The sequence below is a fragment of the Anomaloglossus baeobatrachus genome, chromosome 4 (genome assembly GCF_048569485.1).
Source record: "Anomaloglossus baeobatrachus isolate aAnoBae1 chromosome 4, aAnoBae1.hap1, whole genome shotgun sequence".
In the NCBI taxonomy this organism is placed as follows: domain Eukaryota; kingdom Metazoa; phylum Chordata; class Amphibia; order Anura; family Aromobatidae; genus Anomaloglossus; species Anomaloglossus baeobatrachus.
The window spans coordinates 278517118-278540288 of NC_134356.1; the positions used below are offsets into that span (position 1 = coordinate 278517118).

Below are 23171 nucleotides of genomic sequence, written 5' to 3' on the forward strand. Positions count from 1 at the left end.
AGCGTCTATGTGACAGCTGACATGATCAACCCGTAAGTAAAGTGAAAAAAACACACATACAGAAAAATCCTTTATTTTAAATAAAACCAACAAGCCTCGTTCACCATTTTATTAACCCCCCCCAAACAAAGCTCCGGCGTAATCCACAGGGTCCTGCGCTGCTTCCATCCAGCCGCGACTGTCACAGACACAGCGCTGAATGCAGCAGACAGCAGAGGTAATTACGGGTCATTTCCCACGGCCGGTAATGTGAACTCACTGCCGACCGTGGGAAATGCAGCGATCTGTCATCTATCTATCCGTCTATCTATCTATCTATCCCTCTATCTATTCTTCTGTCTATCTACTATCAGAATTAAATGTTTTTTTTTTTTTTTCTTCAATGTGCTTTATTGCATTGAATGCAATAAAGCACATCCCAACCCGCACGCGGCAATACCGCAAACAATACCGCGGTAAAACCGCAGCAAACCGCGGCAAACCGCATGCGGTTTTCGGGTGTGGTTTCCCGCGGTTTTTTTACCGCGGGTGCGGTAATCTTTGAGAGCATGCGGAATTTACGCAAGGAAATTTCATTTCCCAGTGCGCACATAGCCTAAGGGCAAAGCCACCCATGCATGATTATAGTGTGGACGGGAAGAAACCTCACCACGCCCACCAACCAAGCCGACCACGCCCACCAACCAAGCCGACCACGCCCACTATCCAAGACGACCACGCCCACTATCCAAGCCGGCCACGCCCAAGCTCCTTCTAGCCACTGGGATTTAACCAGTCTGTTATGATGAAGAAACAGATCAGCATACATGTGCTGTGGTAATGTGTGCCGCAAGCTACAGCGCCTGACAGACAGATATTGCCTCCGCACATGCGCAGTCCGTTTCCACACGCAGTACCACAGTCCTGGCATGTTCCCTTCATAAACATGGCTTCTAGTTACTTGTAGCCCGGAAGTTGGCGCGTAGAATGGTGACATTTTCCGGCGGCCTGCGCTTCTCACTGGTTGTGGCTGAGGAGGTTGTCAGCTTCTGCCTAGCGGGAAGTCTGTGTTCGTGTGTGGACATCATGGACAGGTAAAGAGCGGCGCGGGCGGCTACAGCAGTACTGTATGGCGGACATGGCAGGGCGCATAGTGTGAGGCCTGGCGGGCTCCTGCTTGGCTGTCATTGTCATACATGCGGTGACCTAATGTTATGCACACACTTATTATATAGGCGAAGTTGTGAATATCCAGCAATCGTGTGTGAACGCCTGAGGCGACACATAAGTGCTGCAGCGTCCCATCTGGTCTGGCTCTGTGACACTGCCATTACGGCGGCCCTGCCACCAGCCTTCACTTTCCTTTCCTTGCCTAGGTCCCAATTCATTAGTCACTCTACAAATGCAGCAAAAACAGGTTTTCTGTGGTCGTCAGTGTGAATTTAATCCAAATCCGACATATTGGAAATCGTCCTGGACCACAATGATGATGAGTGAGGCTTATATGGGCTCAGAATACAGATCTGTTCTCATCCTGTTTATGGCGAGGGGATAAATAAAAAATGAGCTATTTGTATGGCTTGAAGATATTTACAGGGAATGGCAGCCCGCTCATGACACTATCTGTAGTACCAGGCACAAGGCGCCCTTAGGACCAGCCGTTATACCTAGTAAATCAGAGAGGGGGGATCACTGCTCATATATAGTGAAGGTAGATGTGAGCAGTTTGCCCTGCCCTGGTCCAGTGTCCAGTCCTCCCTGACAGCCGGTCTTCTGTGCCTGACACCTCTGGTGCTCACTAGGCCGTGTCCTGACAGAGCATCAGGCTGCTTTCACACATCCGGTTTTTGCAGTGCGGCTCAAAAACCTATGCAATGGATGCGGCGAAAAAAACGGATCTGTTGCATAAGTTTTCCCATGCGGCCCGTCTGTTTTTTGACGGATGTGGCTAGATACTGAGCATGCGCAGTGCAAAAAAACGCTGCCGGATGCGTTTTTTGCCGCAGGACGCCGCATCCGGCGTCCATAGGCTTGCATTGTAAATTGCGCCGTATCCGGAGCGATACGTTTTTTTTCGCCGCACAAAAAAACATGCCAGGCAATGTTCCATCCGGCCGCCGCATGGGCTAAATATGCTGCATCCGGCATAAACCGGACGCAATGCAAGGCCACTAATGCAAGTCTATGCGGAAAAAACGCAACCGGCGGCAAAAAAAAAACGGTTGCGTTTTTTCTGCAAAGCGCTGTATTGTGCCGCTCAGCAAAAACCGGATGTGTGAAAGCAGCCATACAGGGTATAGTAGGTGCTGAAGATCCCGGGCACAGTAATGAAGACGAGCTGCTACGGTGGACCGGACCAGGGCAGAGCAAATTGAAGTGTTCATCTTTAATTGACGGTGTATTGTGAAGATTAGTTGTCCTTCTTTAAAGAGCACCTAAATGTTTACGTTTTGTTATTTTTTTTGGTGGTACTTTAAATACCGGCAGATGTCAGTGTCCTCAGACTCCCACCAATCTCTCAAAAGATCAGGTGTGCAGAAGAAATGTGATGCTTGGGAGGAGGTAGGAGTGCACAAAGCAGCTATGACGGCTTCAATAAAATGTCCCAGGGCTTATACAGACGTCCGTGGACTGACCACACATCTCCTAACCAGAGCATGACAGCCTCATAGAAGTATATGAGGCTGTCACGCTCAGGTAAGCCGCGGTTAGTCCATTCATTAGTGGTCCATGCTATATGAGTTCTTAAGGGTGCTTTACACGCTGCGACATCGCTAGCGATCTCGTTAGTGATGTAACACGTCAGATCACACATATGATTTGCCGAGATGTGACCGGCGCTACAAATAATGACCTATGTGCGATCTCGGCAAATCTTATCTGCGATCTCGTGTGTCACATCGCTAACGAGATCGCTAGAGATGTCGCTGCGTGTAAAGCACCCTTTAGACTTTCAAATTGAATTTGACCTCTGCTCCGTCCACTCGCTCAGGCCGGGGTTGTGCACGCCTGTCTTCTGAGCAATCAGTGGAGGGCTCTAAGGACACACACACCCACCAATCTGCGATTTAAAATGCCTACAAAACATGTTAAAACTTTGCGTGCACAGCTAATTTTCATTTTTACATTTTTCCAATCCCATCTTTCAAGAGCAAGAAATCAATTTTTTGTCTTCTTTCCTCTCCATGATGGCTTGTTTGTTGCAGGACCAAGTTGTAGGTTTAAAGAACAATTCTTTTTTGTGATTCTCCAAGTCAGTAGAATAATGGAGATTGCAAAACTTGCATAGATTTTTTTATTTTGGTGGTGAAAAAAAACCCTTTTATGATATGTGCCCATTATGGGTTTTACTCGTGGTTTTGAAGCAGCTTAGTTTTGCTGATGCAAAAACGCAGTGTGTCAGTTTCAGCAAAGTGGATGGGATTTATAGAAATCTGCCCACTGCACTTCTTTTTTTATTCAGCATTTACTGACCTGCGGTGCCTTTTCCAATCCGCATGACAATTTCTCTTGCATGGATGCAGAGTTTTTTGTGCGGAATTTCCCCATACACTTGTATTAGATGCGGAAAATCTGGAGCTACAAACGCAGATGCGTTGCAAGCCCGGGGCTACATAGAGATCTACTGCAATCCATGTATGACACTCGGCTCACGCTGGCAGCACAGCAGGAGGCAAGTGTCATGCGAGTGTCACTGCGACTGAGGTCCGATCATGTGATCGGACCTCAGCTGCGGAGGGGAGGGAGGGATGGCTTTATCTCCCTCTCTCCTCCAGAGCCGGCTATTGCCATTCTCGCCCTGCACTCGCAGTACACCGGTGTACCGCGCGATTTTTCTCTCCTCCCATAGACTTGAATGGGTGCGGGAGAATCTAGGATCGCATTACAGTCGCAGCATTCTACGATTGTTTTCTCGGTCCGATTGGGCAGGGCTGTGGAGTCGGAGTCGGAGCTCATTTTGATGGAGTCGGAGTCGGTATAAAATGCACCGACTCAGACTCCTAAAATATATAATAAATTGGGGACAGTAGTGCAATGCAGAATGTGCTGAATATTTTACTAAATAATATTTAGTATAATGCTTATATTTAAGTGAAAAATGTATTGTAGTACAATGTGAACATCAGACATTTAATAATTTTTATGATACAATAATCAAGATTTTTAGATAGAACATAAAATATAATTATTGGAATACAACTTTAGAACACAAAAAACTAATAAATTGTAAATATGTAATGCAATATGTAATACATATATATACACAAGATATATATGTAATCTACTGTATATTACATAGTGTTGCATATTTACAATTTATTACAGTTTGTTCTAAAGTTGTATTCCAATAAATATATTTTATGTTCTATCCAAATATCTTGATTATTGTATCATAAAAATTTACAACTTCAGAACACAATCTGTAATACAGTAGATTACTTATATATCTTGTGTGTGTGTGTGTATATGTGTGTGTGTATATATATATATATATATATATATATATATATATATATATATATATATATATATATATATATATATATATATATATATATATATATATATATATATATTTTTTGTGTTCTGAAGTTGTATTCCAATAAATATATTTTATTTTCTACCCAATATATATTGATTATTGTATCATAGAACATAGGCTAATATTGGTCCGAGTGTAATGCGATAAAACATCGCATTCCACTTGCTCTGATTATCATGCCGTGTGGCTTAAGCCTTTAGTGTGTTTCTGTGTCGGAAACTCATCAAAAACACACGAAATTCTCACCTAAGAATGTCAATAGCAGGAATTTTCAAAGACAAAGCAGCTTTATTTCAAGCATGACAAACCAAGCAGACAAAAAGTTCAGAGTTAAAATTGCACACAGAAATGTAATAAAAGAAAAAAGCAAGTAAACGAAGGTGCAGAAATTCTGCAGCATCAAAATCAACAAACGCAGATCGTGGGACACACCCTAACAGTGTGTACCATATAGTTTAATTTTCTATTTTGATAACCTGTAATTTAATAACACAGCAATACTGAATGTATTTTTATTTATTCATAGGGGATTCGGTGTAGAATGCTGCTGTTTGAATATTTTATTTTTTTTTGTAAATGCAGTATACAGTGGGTACGGAAAGTGTTCAGACCCCTTTACATTTTTTCATTGCAGCCATTTGGTAATTTCCAAAAAGTTCTTTTTTTTCTCATTAATGTACACTCTGCACCTCATCTTGACAGAAAAAAAAACCCAAATGTAGACATTTTTACAAATTTTTTAAATAAGAAAAACTGAAATCTCACATGGTCTTAAGTATTCAGCCCCTGTGCTCAGTATTGAGTAGAAGCACCCTTTTGAGCTAGTACAGCCATGAGTCGTCTTGGGAATGATGCAACAAGTTTTTCACCCCTGGATTTGGGGATCCTCGGCCATTCTTCCTTGCAGATCCTCTCCAGTTCCGTCAGGTTGGATGGTGAACGTTGGTGGACAGCCATTTTCAGGTCTCTCCAGAGATGCTCAATTGGGTTTAGGTCAGGGCTCTGACTGGGCCAGTCAAGACTGGACACAGAGTTGTTCTGCACCTACTCCTTTTGTTATTTTAGCTGTGTGCATAGGGTCATTGTTTTGTTGGAAGGTGAACCTTCAGCCAAGTCTGAGGTCCATAGCACTCTGGAAGAGGTTTTCTTTCAGGATATCTCTCTACTTGGCCCCATTTATCTTTCCTTCAATTGCAACCAGTCGTTCTGTCCCTGCAGCTGAAAAACACCCCTATAGCATGATACTGCCACCACCATGTTTCACTGTTGGGATTGTATTGGGCAGGTGGTTTTCTCCACACATACTGCTTAGCATTATCCTTTAAAAAGTTCTATCTCTTTGTCTCTTGAGACCAGAGAATCTTATTTCTCATAGTCCGGGTGTCCTTCATGTATTTTTTTTTTTTGTTTGCAAACTCTATGCGGGTTTTAAATGTCTTGCATTGAGGAGAGGCTTCCATCGGGCCACTCTGCCATAAAGGCCCGACTGGTGGAGGGCTGCAGTGATAGATGAGTTTGTGGACCTTTCTCCCATCTCTCTACTGCATCTCTGGAGCTCAGCCACACTGATCATGGGATTCATCTTTATCTTTCTCACCAAGGCTCTTCTCCCATGATTGCTCAGTTTGGCTGGACGGTCAGGTCTAGGAAGACTTCTGGTGGTCCCAAAATTTTTCCATTTAAAGAAGTTGTCCAGTTACCAAAACTGATTTTTTTTTTTTCTGATAAATCTTGCTAATATGTGCCCCTTAACACATCTATTATGTTTTTTCAGCAAAATTACCTTTTATTGAGCACTAGCAGCACATGCTCATTGCTGGCTCCAACTCTGATGGGGTTAATCTCTCCTCTGACTTCCTGTGTTCAGTTCCTACAAGTCCCAGAATTCTTTGTGGCTCTAGGGCGGTGTCTAGCTTATCTAATACACCCACTGTGTGTAACACCCCCACTCTCCACCCAAAGCCTCCTCCCTGTGTGGATTGTGTGTGTGTGTGTGTGTGTGTGTGTGTGTGTGTGTATGTACAGAAATTATGATTATTAGCCGGCGCAACATGTGAAAAAAATAATTGGGGGAAAAAAAGTGACGGGGTGATGAGATTGCTTTTTTCCCTCTTGTCTAGTTTGTCTGTCTGTCGTCCGTATCATCCGCAAACCACATATGACCAGATCCTGTGGATTAAATGTACAGCGCATGCAACCGCTATTTTACCGGATCCTTCTGCAGCGGGACACAGAATTTATCGGCCGGCACTGGAGTCAGCTGACTCCTGATCTCACAGCCCGCACACGCTGCAATGGCTGCAGGTGGGCTCATTCACATGACCGTTCCGTTTGTCCTGGTCAGTTCCTGTTTTTTTGCGGCCCCACAGACAGGACCATCTTTTCAATGTCTTTTGTGTAGGATCGGATGGTACACGGTAGCACTTCCATGTGCATCCGATCCTACAAAAAAAACACATCGGATGCCGTATGTCCGCTCCGTTATTATGGAACATGTCCTATTCTGTTCCGTAATAACGAACCGTGACTCAATACAAGTCATTGGGTCCGCAAAATTCCCGGAAGCCACACGGAAGCACTTCCATGTGACTTCCGTTGGGTGCCCGTGCAGTCAGTGTCCCGCTCCAGCCCCAGCCCCGCGGCTGCCTGCTCAGCAGTGTCAGCAGCGGCTCACACTGCAGTGTCAGCAGCCGCGGGGATGACAAGCGCTACCGTCAGGAGGTTAGTAAGTTCATTACCTACGGTGATGAAGTCCTGCCCTCCTGACGTCACCGGTCGTCACTGCCTTCTATGCCCGCCGCTTGTCACATCACCTCTCGCTGTCGACCAGAGACTGTGACTAATCGTTGCCGCTCGCGATACTTTGTTTGTGAAGGCGGCGGTCATTGAACTCTGTGACAGCGCTGCCTGGGTTGGTGATGTCGGGTATCTGATACACGCCTGACATCACTAACTCCAGGGCTTGATGCCAGGTGACATTACACATCTGGTATTAACCCCATATATTACCCCGTTTGCCACCGCACCAGGGCAACGGCATGAGCTGGCGCGAAGCACCAGGACTGGCACATCTAATGGATGCGCTACTTCTGGGGCGGCTGCAGCCTGCTATTTTCAGGCTGGGGAGTGTCCAATAATGGTGAACCTCCCTAGTCTGAGAATACCAGACCACAGCTGTCCGCTTTACCTTGTCTGGTGATCTAATTTCGGGGGACCCCATGTTTTTTGTTTTAAATTATTTAGTTAATTTAAAATAACAGTGTGGGGTGCCCTCTGTTTTGGATTACCAGCCAAGGTGAAGCTGCCAGCTGTGGTTTGCAGGCTGCAGCCGTTTGCTTTACCCTAGCTGGCTACAAAAGATAGGGGGACTGCATGTCATTTTTTTTTTATTTTTTGGCTAAATACAAGACTAAGCACCTTAGTGCCACATGAAAGTCACAAAAGGGTGCCAGCTTAGAATATGCGGGGGGTAGGACATTATATATGTCTTTCCTATCTATCTATCTATCTATCTATCTATCTATCTATCCAGCCCTCTATTCATTCATTCATCCCTCTATCCCTCTGTCTCTATATCTATCTATCCATCTCTATATCTACTCATCTATTTATCTTTCTTGCTGCATCCGTCTTTTGCGGTCCGCAAAAAAAACGAAAGGCACGCAGATGTCACACGGATGCCACTAGGATGCTTCCGTGAAAAAAAAGGACCATTTTTGTGGCCCGCAAAAACGGAACGGTCATGTGAATGTAGCCTTAACAGCAGTCGCTGCCTGCTGCCGATCACATGTGACCGTGTGCGGGCTGTGTGTACAGGAGTTCAGATCAGCTGACTCAAGTGTCGGCCGATCAGGCTGGGGCCACACGGGGATTACTGCGATCCCCTCGCATTACACTCGGCTCACACTCAGTACATCAGAGCTGAGTGTCATGCGTGTGTCCCTGCGACTGAGGTCCGACTGTGTGAGCAGACCTCAGCTGCCGGGGGCGGTCCGCCACTCGAGGGGTGGGCCAGCACTGAGGAGGAGTGGGAGGGATTTCTCTCCCTCTCTCCTCCGTAGTCCACCGATGTACCGCAAGTGCAGTGCGATTTTTTTTTTTTTTTTTTTTTTTTTTTTTTTTTTTTTTTTTTTTTTTTTTTTTTTTTTTTTCTCACCACATACACTTGAATGGGTAAAAGAGAGAGTCTTGAATTACAGTTGTAGCATGCTGCGATTGTTTTCTCGGTCCAATTAGGGCAGAGAAAATAATCGCTCATGTACGCTAACACACAGGCTAATATTGGCCCGAGTGGAATGCGATGTTTTATCGCACTCCACTCGCACTGTTTTTCTCGCCGTGTGGCTTAGACCTTACTTGTTCTATGTCCCCCTGCATCCATCACAACGTGTGCGGGCTGGAGTTCAGCTGAGTTCAGATGAGCTGACTCCAGTGCTGGACTGAACTCCGCTGACCTCACAGCCCGTACACGCTGCAATGGATGAAGGGGGACACAGAACAAGTAATCAGCCGACACTGGAGTCATCTGATTACTTGGGATGAATTGAGCAGTAAAATGCTCCGGTGCTCGATGGGCGAAGCCCATGTCAATTTTTTTTTTAAAAAATTCATTAAAAATAAAAAAAAACAAAAAAATCACATTGTTTGTGGGCTCCCGCTGCATTTTCTATTTCTAAGGGTAACCCAAGCAGCTACTGGCTGCTAACCCCCGCTGCTTGGTGTTACTTTCACTGGCAATAGAAATCCAGGGAAGCATTTTTTTTTTTTTTTTATAAAGGTTTTTGCCTGAAAACTTTTTAAAAAAAAATGACGTGGGCGTCACCATATTTTTGTATGCTAGCCAGGTACAGCAGGCAGCTACGGACTGCCCCCAACCCCCAGCTGCCTAATTGTACTCGGCTGGGAACCAAAAATATAGAGAAGCCCCTTTTTTTTTTTTTTATTTCATGAATGTCATGAAATAATTAAAAAAAAAAATATGCCGTGGCCTTCGCCGAATTTTTGAGTCCAGCCAGGTACAACTAGGCAGCTGGGGATTGGAATCCGCAGTGCAGGGTGCCCAGACTTTCTGGGCCCCCCGCTGCAAATTGCAGTCCACAGCCGCCCCAGAAAATGGCGCTTTCATAGAAGTGCCATCTTCTGGCGCTGTATCCAACTCTTCCAGTGGCCCTGGTGGCAGGTGGCACGCTGGGTAATAAGGGGTTAATACCAGCTATGTTTTACCAGCTGGTATAAAGCCCGAGATTCTTAATGTCAGGCCAAGTTTGACCTGGCCATTAAGAATCTCCAATAAAGGGTTTAAAAAAAAAAAAAAGACATCACACAGAGAAAATTACTTTATTAGAAATAAATACACAGACACAGTAGGGGCTCCATGTTTATTACTCCCTCTCACCCCTCCACGATGGAGAGATTTCTGTACTGACTATGCCAGGAGAGAGCGAGAGAGCGAGGGGGGGGGGAGGAAAAGAGAGCGAGGGGGGGAGGAAAAGAGAGCGAGGGGGGGAGGAAAAGAGAGCGAGGGGGGGGAGGAAAAGAGAGCGAGGGGGGGGAGGAAAAGAGAGCGAGGGGGGGGGAGGAAAAGAGAGCGAGGGGGGGGGAGGAAAAGAGAGCGAGGGGGGGGAGGAAAAGAGAGCGAGGGGGGGAGGAAAAGAGAGCGAGGGGGGGGAGGAAAAGAGAGCGAGGGGGGGGGAGGAAAAGAGAGCGAGGGGGGGGGAGGAAAAGAGAGCGAGGGGGGGGAGGAAAAGAGAGCGAGGGGGGGGAGGAAAAGAGAGCGAGGGGGGGGAGGAAAAGAGAGCGAGGGGGGGGGAGGAAAAGAGAGCGAGGGGGGGGGAGGAAAAGAGAGCGAGGGGGGGGGAGGAAAAGAGAGCGAGGGGGGGGGAGGAAAAGAGAGCGAGGGGGGGGAGGAAAAGAGAGCGAGGGGGGGGAGGAAAAGAGAGCGAGGGGGGGGAGGAAAAGAGAGCGAGGGGGGGGAGGAAAAGAGAGCGAGGGGGGGGAGGAAAAGAGAGCGAGGGGGGGGAGGAAAAGAGAGCGAGGGGGGGGAGGAAAAGAGAGCGAGGGGGGGGAGGAAAAGAGAGAGCGAGGGAAAAGAGAGAGCGAGGGAAAAGAGAGAGCGAGGGAAAAGAGAGAGCGAGGGAAAAGAGAGAGCGAGGGAAAAGAGAGAGCGAGGGGAGGGGTATAAGAGGGGGGCAGAGAAGAGGGGGAAGAAGGGAGGGGGAGAAGAGTGGGGGAGAAGAGTGGGGGGAGAGAAGAGAGTGGGGAAAGAAGAGAGGGGGGCAGAGGTGCTCTGTCATTAACTGTCTCCACTCTGTGACTTATGGTGCAGGTGACAGAGTGCAGACAGTTGGTCCCATGCAGCAGGACAGATGGCAGAGCACAGCGGTGACATGCCTGTCAGTGTCTTGCTGCGTCCTGTAGTGCTGCTGGGAGGAGCACATGATCACACTGCCCGACACCGGCCGCTCTCCTGACATCGCAGCAGAGCGGGCGGGTGGGGAGTGTGATCAGATACTTACGTGTAGGGGGGATTTCAGCTGAAGAACCCCCCCTGTACTGCACACTGGCGCCCCGTGCCTCACCATCTGCAGGACGCTTAGCCGGCTCCACACTGACGTCCTCCGGATCCTCCCCTCGATGCTGGGCTGTGCCGTGCGGTAGTCACCGCCCACAGCCCTGTCAATCTGAGTGGTGCCAGCCTCCTCTGACGTACCCGTCTTGTTTGAGAGCCCGGAAATGCCGGGACGTCAGAGGATGCCGGCGGCCACAGCTCCAGGGGGTCATGTGACAGGCACTGAGCGTGCAGGATAGCGCCGCTCAGTGCCAGAAATGGAAACAGAAGCCAATGGAGAAAATGCCTAGAATGGTAAGTAGAACTCATACAGAAAATAAAAAAAATGGGTGAACCACCCCTTTAAGGATTATGGCGGCCACTGTGCTCTTAGGAACCTTAGTACTGCAAAAATTATTTTGCATTTTTGGCCAGATCTGTGTCTTGCCACAATTGTCCCTGAGCCCCTTGGGCAGTTCCTTTGATCTTATGATTCTCATTTGGTCTGACATGCCCTGTGAGCTGTGAGGTCTTATATAGACAGGTGTGTGCTTTCCAAATCAAGTCCTATCAGTTTAATTAGATGCAAAAAAACAAATAGAAAAAGTGCTGTGAAGAACCTACTGTTAAGGGGATAATTTCTAAAGCAAGAGCGCTCACTTTGTAGGGTTGTGCAACCTTGCACAACCCCGGTAATAGCAGAAGGAACAAGCTGTGTGCTCCCTGGAACCAGAGATGGCTTCCATAGAGGTAGCTGTGTGGGAGTTCCCAGTTGCGGTCATGTGACAGGACCAACGGAGTGACGTCACCGCATGTCCTGGAGGTTCACTAGTAACCTGACAAGCGTAGATCTTTGATAAACAAAGGAAGGGAGACTCCAGAGCTGTTCTTGCTGTCAATCCTCAGCAGGATATAGATCAGGGAAGTAAATGAAGAAACTGATCGGTCTCTCAGCGCTAGGAGTAATAATACTTCAGTAGGTAAAACAATAAAACCTTTATTGCCCCCTACGGCCACAACGCGCTTCAATAGTCATGCTATCTTCATCACCTGATGAAGATAGCATGACTATTGAAACACGTTGTCTTCATCACCTGATGACGATGGCGTGACTATTGAAACGCGTTGTCTTCATCACCTGATGAAGATAGCGTGACTATTGAAACGCCTTGTCTTCATCACCTGATGAAGATAGCGTGACTATTGAAACGCGTTCTCTCTACCTGATGAAGATAGCGTGACTATTGAAACGCGTTGTCTCTCTACCTGATGAAGATAGCGTGACTATTGAAACGCGTTGTCTCTCTACCTGATGAAGATAGCGTGACTATTGAAACGCGTTGTCTCTCTACCTGATGAAGATAGCGTGACTATTGAAACGCGTTGTCTTCCCCACCTGATGAAGATAGTGACGATTGAAACGCGTTCTGGCTCCACCTGATGAAGATTGCGTGACTATTGAAACGCGTTGTGGCCGTAGATAGCAATAAAGGTTTTATTGTTTTACCTACTGAAGTTTTATTACTCCTAGCGCTGAGAGACCCTTCAGTGTCTTCATTTACTACACTATCAGTTTAATTAAACACAGCTGGACCCCAAGGAGTAGAACCATCTCAGGGAGGATCACAAGGAAATGGACAGTATGTGACTTAAATATGAATGTCTGAGCAAAGGGTCTGAATACTTATGACCATGTGATATTTCAGGTTTTCCTGTTTAATAAATTTGCAAAAACTTCTACATTTGTTTTTCTTCTGTCAAGATGGGGTGCAGAATGGACATTAATGAGGAAAAAATAACTCTTTTGAATTTACCAAATGGCTGCAATGAAGGAGAGTGAAAAATTTAAAGGGGTCTGAATACTTTCCATATCCAATGTACTGTAGATCATAAAATTAGCATCAAATGAAAAAAGGCCCATAACTCGAACTGTATGGTCAATTAAAAAAAAAATAAATAAGAAAATGTAAAATTAAGAGAAGCAGGAATAAAATAAGAGCAAAAACTGTCCTCTTCTAGGCTGGTTACAGACTCTCAGGTCCTACAGAACCCTTTTAAACCCCTGCGGTTCTGGTGGTGTGCAGCAATGTAATGTGCAGGACCCAGAACTCCTTGCTGCAGCTAATCACTGGCAGCATAGATTCTTAAATGACTGACTTTACATAAAGGCCTAATGTCATTTTTCCTCTGTTACGTAGTTTACCCATAGTTCAATAGCAGGTGTTTTTCCAGCGCTCTGCTTGACTTGTGTACCTTTCCTTATCATATACGGAAATGATCGTTGATAACTCATTGCTGTTATCCAATTTTTATTTTACAGGAGGACACATGGGGATATGTCCCCAGTTATTCGGGAGGCTGAAGTCTCCAGGACAGCTCGACGGCAAAGTTCTCATCAAAGATTGTCCTGTATCCTTTAGTAGTGTATTTATAGACAAATTTAGTTTTTTTTTTTTCTTTTTGGTTATCATATTCAAGTTCTAAGTAGGAAGGATTTCCTTGTGTCAGGGCTACTTCTTTCATAAAAGCATCTTCTAGTAGAATCAAATATTCGGTATCCACTGGATAGCATAACCGCTAAATAGGCGAGGTCGCATAGGTCTGATCCATATCTATCTATAGATTGGGGGTCCTATGCTCCCCTTTTTATTGGAGCCCTGGATGTATTTCCACTCTATAGTGTATGTGACTATTGAAGATAGCGGAGTTATAGCTCTGTGCTGTTTGCCAGGCCTATAGAGATGAGTTTGAACACACCTGCTCTCCATTGATGAGGAAGATATGTGAATCCTTGTTTTAGTAATTGTGTGGGTGCTTATACATTATTGCATCATTAAAGGGGTTTCCAGGTTTTAACATTTTATCATTTATAGTCTAGCAGAGGGTTAAAACAATAAACTGAAATGGTAGTCACTTTTAGCTACATGTATACCCCATCCCACATTTTCTTTCACAACAAGTTGAATTTTTTGAGGCCTGATAACATTCATTTCTCTGACGCCTCATTAGGGGACACAGGACCATGGGTGTTATGCTGCCTATCCATAGGAGGACACTAAGTAGATGCAAAAGCATAGCTCCTCCTCTGCAGTATACACCCCCTGGCCGGGCCAGGCAAGCCCAGTTTTAGCTTAGTGTCTGTAGGAGGCAGGGGTGCTGCCTCCACGTACCCCCTCCTGCGACGCTGGATCCTGGGCTGCATCTCACTGGACGACGGGTCCCACAGACACCGATTTTCCAGAGCCCAGGGCAGAAGCACAATTCCTCAGCCCCTCTTTGCAGGCTCTGAGTTGAACATTACACTGTGACCGGACGGCAGGCTGACTCTGCTATTTCCACTGCCTGGACTGAAGCAGTGTTTAAGGTGAGATCCCCCCTGACTGGTTTCCCAGACAAAGGGAGAAAAGACGGTGCAGAAAGTCCCTTGCTGATTGTGAGGAGGAGAGCCCCAGGGATCCTGAACACAGTGTTAATTCCTTCCCTAGCTGCGTGCTGGCTGGAGGAGGGGGGGGGAAGTCCCTCGCTGTTTGCAGAGAATCCTGCACAGATTTACCGGTGGCGGGGGGAGGGCCCAGAGCTCACGAACTCACTGTTTATTTGCTCTGTTTATTTGCTCCAGCTGCATGCTCTGATTGCAGGAAAGCCGGCAGAGATTATCTTTCGGTGACAAGCTGTGTGCTGACTGAAGGGAGATGTCACAGAAGCTCCCTTCCCGCCGTTTTTTGCTACCGACAGCAGGGGGGCACACTGACTTATTCTTGGCGCTCTTTTAGCGCTAAGCCCTGCCCCCCCGCGGGTGCGATAAGCACCCCCCCTCCCTCCGGAAAGCGTGCGAAGATCTCCACAGAGCTTACTCCTTCCTGAGGACGCAGGGCCATCGGCTGATCCTGGTGAGGTACTTGCCTCACTTGTAGCTCTGCTGACCATTGCTCCCCCTCCTGGCATACTCCTATTAGGAACATGCAGAATTCTAAGGGCACTAAGAGCGCTAAGGCTCACATAGTCTACTATTCAGCCTGCACTGCCTGCCACGCTGAGCTATCACGTAAACACTCCTCTTCTCTCTGTGGTTCCTGTGCCCCTATAGCCCCCCCAAGACCCCCCCGCCACCGCAACCGTCAGCCCAGAGCCTAGGGCTCCCAGCCCACCGGAATGGGCACAGTTTCTGTCCCAATCCATGGAAAAACTGTCACAGAACCTGGTTCTGGCTATACAATGTCATCCTCCACACCCTTCTGGGTCCCTGGACGGAACGCAGCCTGAGGATACCCCTATGGAGGATCCTTCTGAGGTAATCCGGGCACATGCTTCACCGGTTGCAGGGATCAGGAAAAGAGCACACGGCCGGGTGTCTCCAGCACTCTCTCATGACCCCATGACTCTGCCTCGGGAGCACACAGGGCAGGCTCTCCCACACGCTCCACGGCTTCTAAAGAGCTGGAGGAGGGAGAATGCTGATTGTACCAGGAGGATTCCTTGCTTTCATCCTCCCCAGATGATCAAACTGCAATAGACTCCCTTATAGCAGCAGTCAACCAAACACTGCATGTGGAGGATCCCCCATCCACTACCACTGACCATGCGGTCTCCTTTAAGATGGCAAGGAAACCCCAAAAGGTTTTCGCTGATCACCCAGAGTTTCAGGATATCCTCACAAAGCAAAGGGAGAAGCCTGACAGGCGCTTCGGTAACCGAACACTCATGGAGTCCCGGTACCCTTTTGCCTCACCTGCCCCTAAGGGCTGGGTCGATCCGCCCTCGGTCGACCCCCCCCCCCCCCCTTCTCCCCCGGTCTCCCGCCCTGCCACAAAGATGCTCCTGTCTTTACCCGATGGTTCTTCCATCAAGGACCCAACAGAGAGGTGGAGCACCTCGCCCGCTCTGCTTTTGAGGCTGCGGGTTCCTCCCTCTCGCCCTCCTTTGCCTCTGTGTGGGTTGCAAAGGTGATCTCGGTCTGGGCAGAATCCCTTAACACTTCGCTTGAGGAATCCCAGTTCACTCATACCTTCACAGAGGTAACAGCTCAAAATTACCGCTGCAGCGGAGTACCTCATGCAGGCCTCCATGGACTCTGCTACCTGCGCAGCTTTTGCCGCCTCAAATACCATAGCCATCCGTAGAGCTCTCTGGCTCTGACAATGCCGAGCGGACTCTGCCTCCAAGAAGTCTCTCACGGGCCTTCCCTTTTTTTCCAGACCAATTGTTTGGCGAACGTCTGGACAAGCTCATTTCTGACGCCACGGGAGGAAAGAGTACCTCCTTCCCCCAGCTGAAGTCCAGGACGACCTTCACCAGACGTTCACAGTCCTCGTTCCGCTCCTTCGGAACTCATTGGTTGGTCGACATCCCGTGCTGTCCCGGCCACAAGCCGCGGACTACGCAGGGACCGACCTTCTCAGCTCTCCCCGAAACCCACTTCGTCATGGCAGCCTAGACAGAAACAGTCCAGGATTCGGGAGACTCGTCCACGACGTTTTCTCCCCTCATAACTCCTTCGGCACCTCGGAAGACACACTCATTGTAGGAGGTCGACTGCGGCTCTTTTCAACACATCTGGGCTGCCGCCTCAGGCGACAAATGGGTGCGAGACCTTGTGTCTTCCGGTTACCAGGACCCGACCCCCGAGTCGGTTCTTTCTCTCAAACCCCCCAAAGGCTCGAAAACGACGCAAAGCTTTTTTCTCAGCAATCCACTCGCTCCAAACAGCAGGAGTGATAGTACCTGTCCCGGACGACGTGAAGTTCAGGGGTTTTTATTCCACCCTCTTTGTGGTCCCCAAAAAGGATGGGTCAGTTCGACCCATCCTGGACCTCAAACACCTGAACAAACATGGGCACGTACGGAGATTCAGAATGGAGTCCCTAAGGTCCATTATTGCATCCATGGTTGAAGGGGAATTCCTCGTCTTAGACATCAAGGACGCGTACCTGCACATACCCATCGCCCCAGATCACCAAAAGATCCTCCGCTTCGCAGTTCAGGACTCCCACTTTCAATTCGTAGCTCTACCCTTCGGCCTTGCCACCGCACCAAGGGTCTTCACCAAAGTCATGGCGGCCGCCATGAGCGTCCTTCACGCCAGCCATGAGCGTCCTTCACGCCAGGGGAGTAGTCGTTCTCCCTTACTTGGACGACCTCCTCATCAAGGCCCCCTCCTTCCGCGACTGCTCAACCAGCGTACAGATCACTGTTGGCACCCTATCCCGCTTAGGGTGGCTAGTGAATCTAGACAAATCATCCCTGATCCCATCACGATCCTTCACCTTCCTGGGCATGTCCCTGGACACCTGTCGGGGCTTGATCTATCTCCCCCTGGACAAGGCGATTGCTCTTCAACGAGCGGTACGCTGCCTTCTACGTCCTCCGTCTCGCTCCATTCGATTCAGCATGAAGGTGCTCGGCAGGATGGTGGCGGCTATGGATGTACCCTTTGCTCAACTGCACCTCCGCCCACAGCAGCTAGCCCTTCTAGCGGCCTGGGACAAGAGCCCCTTCTCCCTGGACAGACATCGTCACCTGACGCCTTCAGTCAGGTACGCACTCCGCTGGTGGCTTCGGTCCTCATCCCTATCGAAGAGGAGAGCTTTCTCCCAGCAAACTGGCTGGTCCTGACCACGGACGTCAGCCTCCTAGACTGGGGAGCAGTGTACCGGCACCACACTGCTCAAGGACGTTGGACGCTCCAGGAGTCTTCCCTACCCATAAACATCCTGGAAATCTGCGCGATCTTCCTCGCGCTCAGGGCGTTCTGCCCTCTGCTAGCGGGTCATCAGATTCGAGTCCAATCGGACAATGCGACAGCTGTAGCCTACATCAATCGCCAAGGGGTACACCTGCAGCAAGGCAGCTTATCTCGAGGCCCACAGGATCCTCATCTGGGCCGAATTGACGGGGTCAGTGATATCAGCGGTACACATACCGGAAGTAGAGAACTGGGAAGCAGACTTCTAAGTCGCCAAGGCCTGGCCGCCGGAGAGTGGTCTCTCCACCCAGAAGTGTTCCTACACATCTACATTCGCTGGTGTACACCAGACGTGGATCTAATGGCCTCAAGGTTGAACGCAAAGGTACCCGCGTTCATAGCCAGGTCACGCGATCTGCAGTCCATTGGCGCGGATGCTCTAGTCTGCTCCTGGCTCCACTTCCGCCTGCCTTACATATTTCCACCCCTACCTCTGCTGCCGCGGGTTATCAGGAAAATCAAGGCAGAGGGAGTCCCGGTGATACTGATAGCACTGGACTGGCCCAGGCGCGCCTGATACGCCGAATTAGTACAAATGCTCGTAGACGTACCGTGGCGCCTTCCAGACATCCCAGACTTGCTGACCCAAGGGCCCATTTCCCATCAAAACTCCAGAGCCCTGAAGCTGACAGCATGGCCTGGGTATTAACAAGAGCAGGATTCTCCCCCACGGTTATCTCCACCATGATCAGCGCCCGAAAGCCTGCTTCATCCTACATTTACCACCGTACGTGGAAAATCTTCCTGTCATGGTGCAGGGAAACTAACGTCCAGCCTCTGCCTCTGGCCATCCCCAGAATTCTCGATCTTCTGCAGGTTGGCTCTCAGTTCCCTTAAAGGGCACGTCTCAGCGCTCTCAATCTTCTGCTAATGCCGCCTGGCTCAAAAAACGCAGGTCAAGACCTTCCTCCAGGGCGTTTCCCATCTAGTTCCCCCGTTCAAACGGCCGCTGGAACCATGGGACCTCAATCTCATTCTGGACGGTCTCCAGAGGCCCCCCTTTGAACCTCTCAAGGAATCCTCCCTTGCTCTTCTGTCCTGGAAGGTAACATTCCTGGTGGCAATTACGTCCATCAGACGGGTTTCGGAGCTAGCAGCACTCTCTTGCCACGAGCTTTTTCTGATTTTTTTTCAGCAGGACAAGGTGGTTCTGCGCCCCCTTCCGGTTTTTCTTCCAAAGGTTCCTACCCCGTTTCATTTGAACAAGGACATTGTTCTGCCTTCCTTTTGTCCACACCCAGTTCATAGGGTTGAAAGGTCTCTGCATTCGTTAGACCTCGTCAGAGCTCTCAGATATTACATATCCAGGACAGCCCCCTTTTAGGAAAACGGACTCTTTGTTCGTCATTCCTGAGGGGCCTAAGAAGGGACAGGCAGCTTCAAAGGCGACTCTGGCTCATTGGATTCGTTCTGCGATCCAGGAAGTTTACCGCTTGCAACTCAAGCCCATTCCTAGTGGGCTACGGACTCATTCCACGCGAGCAGTTGGCGCTTCGTGGGCCATTCGGCATCAGGCTTCAGTGGAACAGGTGTGTAAGGCTGCGACCTGGTCTAGCCTACATACGTTTTCAAAGCATTACAGAGTCCATACCCAGGTTTCAGCTGAGGCAAATCTGGGTAGGACAATTCTGCAAACTGCAGTAGAGCACCTCTCTCAGTAGGTGCTCCATGCTGTCTGGGACTGGTTCCTAGTCCTTGGGTTGCATTGTCTTGTTTTTATTTTTCCCACCCATGGACTGCTTTAGGACGTCCCATGGTCCTGTGTCCCCCAATGAGGCGTCAGAGAAAAACGGAATTTTGTGTACTCACCGTAAAATCGTTTTCTCTTAGCCATCATTGGGGGACACAGCACCCACCCTGTTGCCCTGTTGGGCCTTGGTTCTCTCAGTACCTTATTTGGTTATGACTCTTTTTTTTTTTTCTCATGTTCCTCTGTTGAGGTAAGTTTTTACTGGCTTTTTCTCCTACTGCTTGTGTAGTAAAACTGAGGTTGCCTGCCCCGGCCAGTGGGTGTATACTGCACAGGAGGAGCTATGCTTTTGCATCTACTTAGTGTCCTCCTATGGATAGGCAGCATAACACCCATGGTCCTGTGTCCCCCCAATGATGGCTAAGAGAAAACGATTTTATGGTGAGTACACACAAATCCGTTTTTTACTGTGGTATATGTTTGATTTATTTAAGACAGTCAAAGTTTGGCTTCCTGACTCCACAAATCTTAGTCTCGATTCTTCCTTAGCAAAACGCCTCCATACTGCTGAACTTACTTTGTCATTATTGTTGCCGAGAGCGAATAGATAAAAACTGCACCAACGTGCTTTTTACATGGTTATTTATAGTTGAAGGGTATGCTCACCTTGGTTATGATTCTCTTATGAGAGAGAATCGGACCAATTACGCTAATGACACTGCTCAAACTGAAGAGTTTCAGCCAAGTGTCAATTTACTGTGATCCGATTATATCTCGTATATGAAAATTGGAGTACAGGTTTGGAGAAGACAGAATGTAATTTCTCCATATTTTTCCTGTCAGCGTAAATCAGACTGCACTCGGATGCCATCCAAGTGCAGTCTGATGATTTTCATCCACCCATAGACTTGTATGGGTGCGTGTCATCCAATTATCGGATGCATTCTCAGCATGTTGGGGGTTTTTTTTTCTATTTTATTTTTTTTTCTTTTTTTTTCTCATGCTATATTGGCATGAGAAAAAAAAGTGCAAGTCAACACTTCCATAGTTTAACATTGGACTGAGTTCTATCAGAAAAAAACATCCAATAGCACTCAGCCATGTTAAATGCTCGTGTGAGCAAACCCTAAGGGTATGTGCCCACGGGAGCTCGCACCTGCGGATATATCCGCAGGTACGGCCGCAGGTTTCCCGCAGCTGCTCGCCGGAATCCGCAGCTATTTTTAGCTGCGGTAGTACAGCGAAATATCTGCAGAAAACCTGCAGACATTCCTGCTGATTACCTGCTGAAGTCCCGGCCTCTATCTCCATAGTGGAGGGCCGGGATTTCCGCAGGTAATTCCGCACAAAGAATTGACATGGAATTACGTGCGGCTGCGGGATATCTGCAGCATGTTCCGCAGCCGCACGTATCCGCAGCATGGACACAGCACTTCCCATATCCCATAGGATAACATGGGGAGTGTCTGTACTTGCTGAAACCTGCGGATTTATTTGGAAAATCCGCGGATTTTCCCGCAGATAAATCTGCAGGTTTAATCTCACGTGGGCACATAGCCAAAAGGTTATTCCAGTGCCACTCAGGCCAGGTTTAAAGGTAAGGTGTCGCGTTTTTTTAGTTTTGTATTAATAATAGTGATTATGAAATATATGTTTAATACAAAATTAAACAGTTTATTTAGTTTTTATTTAATTTTAGTTTTACTGAAGCACTGGAGGCTGCCATCATGGATTTGGTGTTTGTAACGACAGTTACTCACCTCCTTTATGGCAGCTTCCTGTGCATAGAGAACAGTGGTTGGAATCTGACCCCATTTAGTAACATTAGAGAAGGCGTCTGCTGTGAAATGGATGCGCCCCCTGGGCTGTCCAGATCACAGCAGAGGGAGGAGATCAGTGCCATCTTTCTGCAGCTCACAGCGGTCGTGCTGTGTGCAGCATTTTTCCCCGTCACCCATTCGGCCTGTGTGAGTAGTGGACCGGCGCCCCTCCCCCCCACCCTCTCCCGCCGCTGATGCTACCGTCTCCAATGACACCACCCCTCCCCGGCCTGTCACCTGTCAGCCAGTGTGACTAGTGTACCGGACCCCTGCTCTCCTTGCCGCAGTGTGTGTGTGTGTGTGTGTGTGTGTGTGTGTGTGTGTGTGTGTGTGTGTGTGTGCGCGCGGCAGAGCATTGCAGGTGGTCGTACATGCAGAGCATTGCACCCTCATGCTGCTCGGGCACACACACAGTATAGACAGTGTACACACGTTATAAATTATATACACATAGTATATACACACAGTACATGGTATATAGTATATACACACGCTGGCTTCGCCTCCCTCATGCTGTTCGGTCACACACACAGTATATACACACTGTACACACGAAGATCCAGGGCTGTAATTCCAGCAACTTGGTCCAGAAATGTGAGTAAAAATGTCTTTTATTAGTTGACAAACATTAAAATAAGTCCATATGGGTCACAAAAAAATTGAGTTCAGACAGGGATTGAGATTGAGTAAGAACTAGACATTCGAAACACGTCCTCTGTCTGAACACAATTTTTTTGTTACCCATATGGACTTATTTTAATGTGTGTCAACTAATAAAAGACATTTTTTACTCACATTTCTGGACCAAGTTGCTGGAATTACCGCCCTGGATCTTCTATTTCAAGTTTTGCCAACTTTATCTTCCCTGCACGTTCCTACATTAGGAATCCTTCCCCTGATGAAGATCTGAATACCTCAACAAAGATATTGAAACGTACGTAGGGTGTTTTTATGAGGCTTCCCCCTGTGACTGGCTATGGTTAATGTTTTTCCTATTATGTGGACACTGCGCCCATAACTCCACACTGTATGTATATTGACCAGTACTCTGGTATCATGCGCCACTTATGATATTGTGTAAATATGGGGCATTTACTATGATTAGCACTTATTCTGTATGTAATGGCCTATTGATCCAGGGATCTTTAATGTAACATTGCCAATACCCGGTTCGGATAGGTTTTAAGTGTTTTTAAAGATGTTCACTTCATGTCTTGAATAAAATTTGCATTTCTTTGCACTACAAAAACTCTTTTTCCTCTTTTGCATTAAACGGTCCTACATAAGTGGTCCTCCTGGAATAACCTTTTTTCTTGTAACACTGTACACACGGTATATAGTATGTACACACAGTATATAGTATATACACACAGTACATGGTATATAGTATATACACACGCTGGCTCCGCCTCCCTCATGCTGCTTGGTCACACACACAGTATATACACACTGTACACATGGTATATAGTATACAGTGTGTCCACCCATATACTGTCCACCGCCATTAACTTGAGAACGTCGGCAGCTATAGGCATAGAAGTGGTGTCTAGGTATAGTAAAGTAGCCATGCGCTACGCAATGACACCACCTACAGTGCCACCTGGTGGAAAACTGAGTTAGCTATTTTATCTCGAAAACGGAACGAGAGAGAAAAATAGTGACTTACAAAGTTGTAGGGCATCATCAATTCAATACGAATCAACACCTTGCATACAGAAATGCTATGATATGAAACCCATGACCCCCACCCCCCCAAAACATTGAATGCTGGTCACACATATGGCGCTCCTTTAACTTTGATGCGCAAAGTGGCCATCGTCAGCTGCAATGTACATCTGGACTCTGGACAG

General features: G+C 47.8%; 1 protein-coding gene across 1 annotated transcript in view; it reads left to right on the forward strand.

The window, feature by feature from the left end:
- Window positions 1-927: 927 nt before the first annotated feature.
- NUP107 (nucleoporin 107) overlaps window positions 928-23171 on the forward strand; it is a 145215-nt gene continuing 122971 nt past the window's right edge. The window contains exons 1-2 of the mRNA XM_075342464.1: window positions 928-1073; window positions 13390-13478. Of these exons, the coding sequence (XP_075198579.1) occupies window positions 967-1073; window positions 13390-13478 (196 nt within the window). The 5' untranslated portion in view covers window positions 928-966. The remainder of the gene's footprint in view (window positions 1074-13389; window positions 13479-23171) is intronic.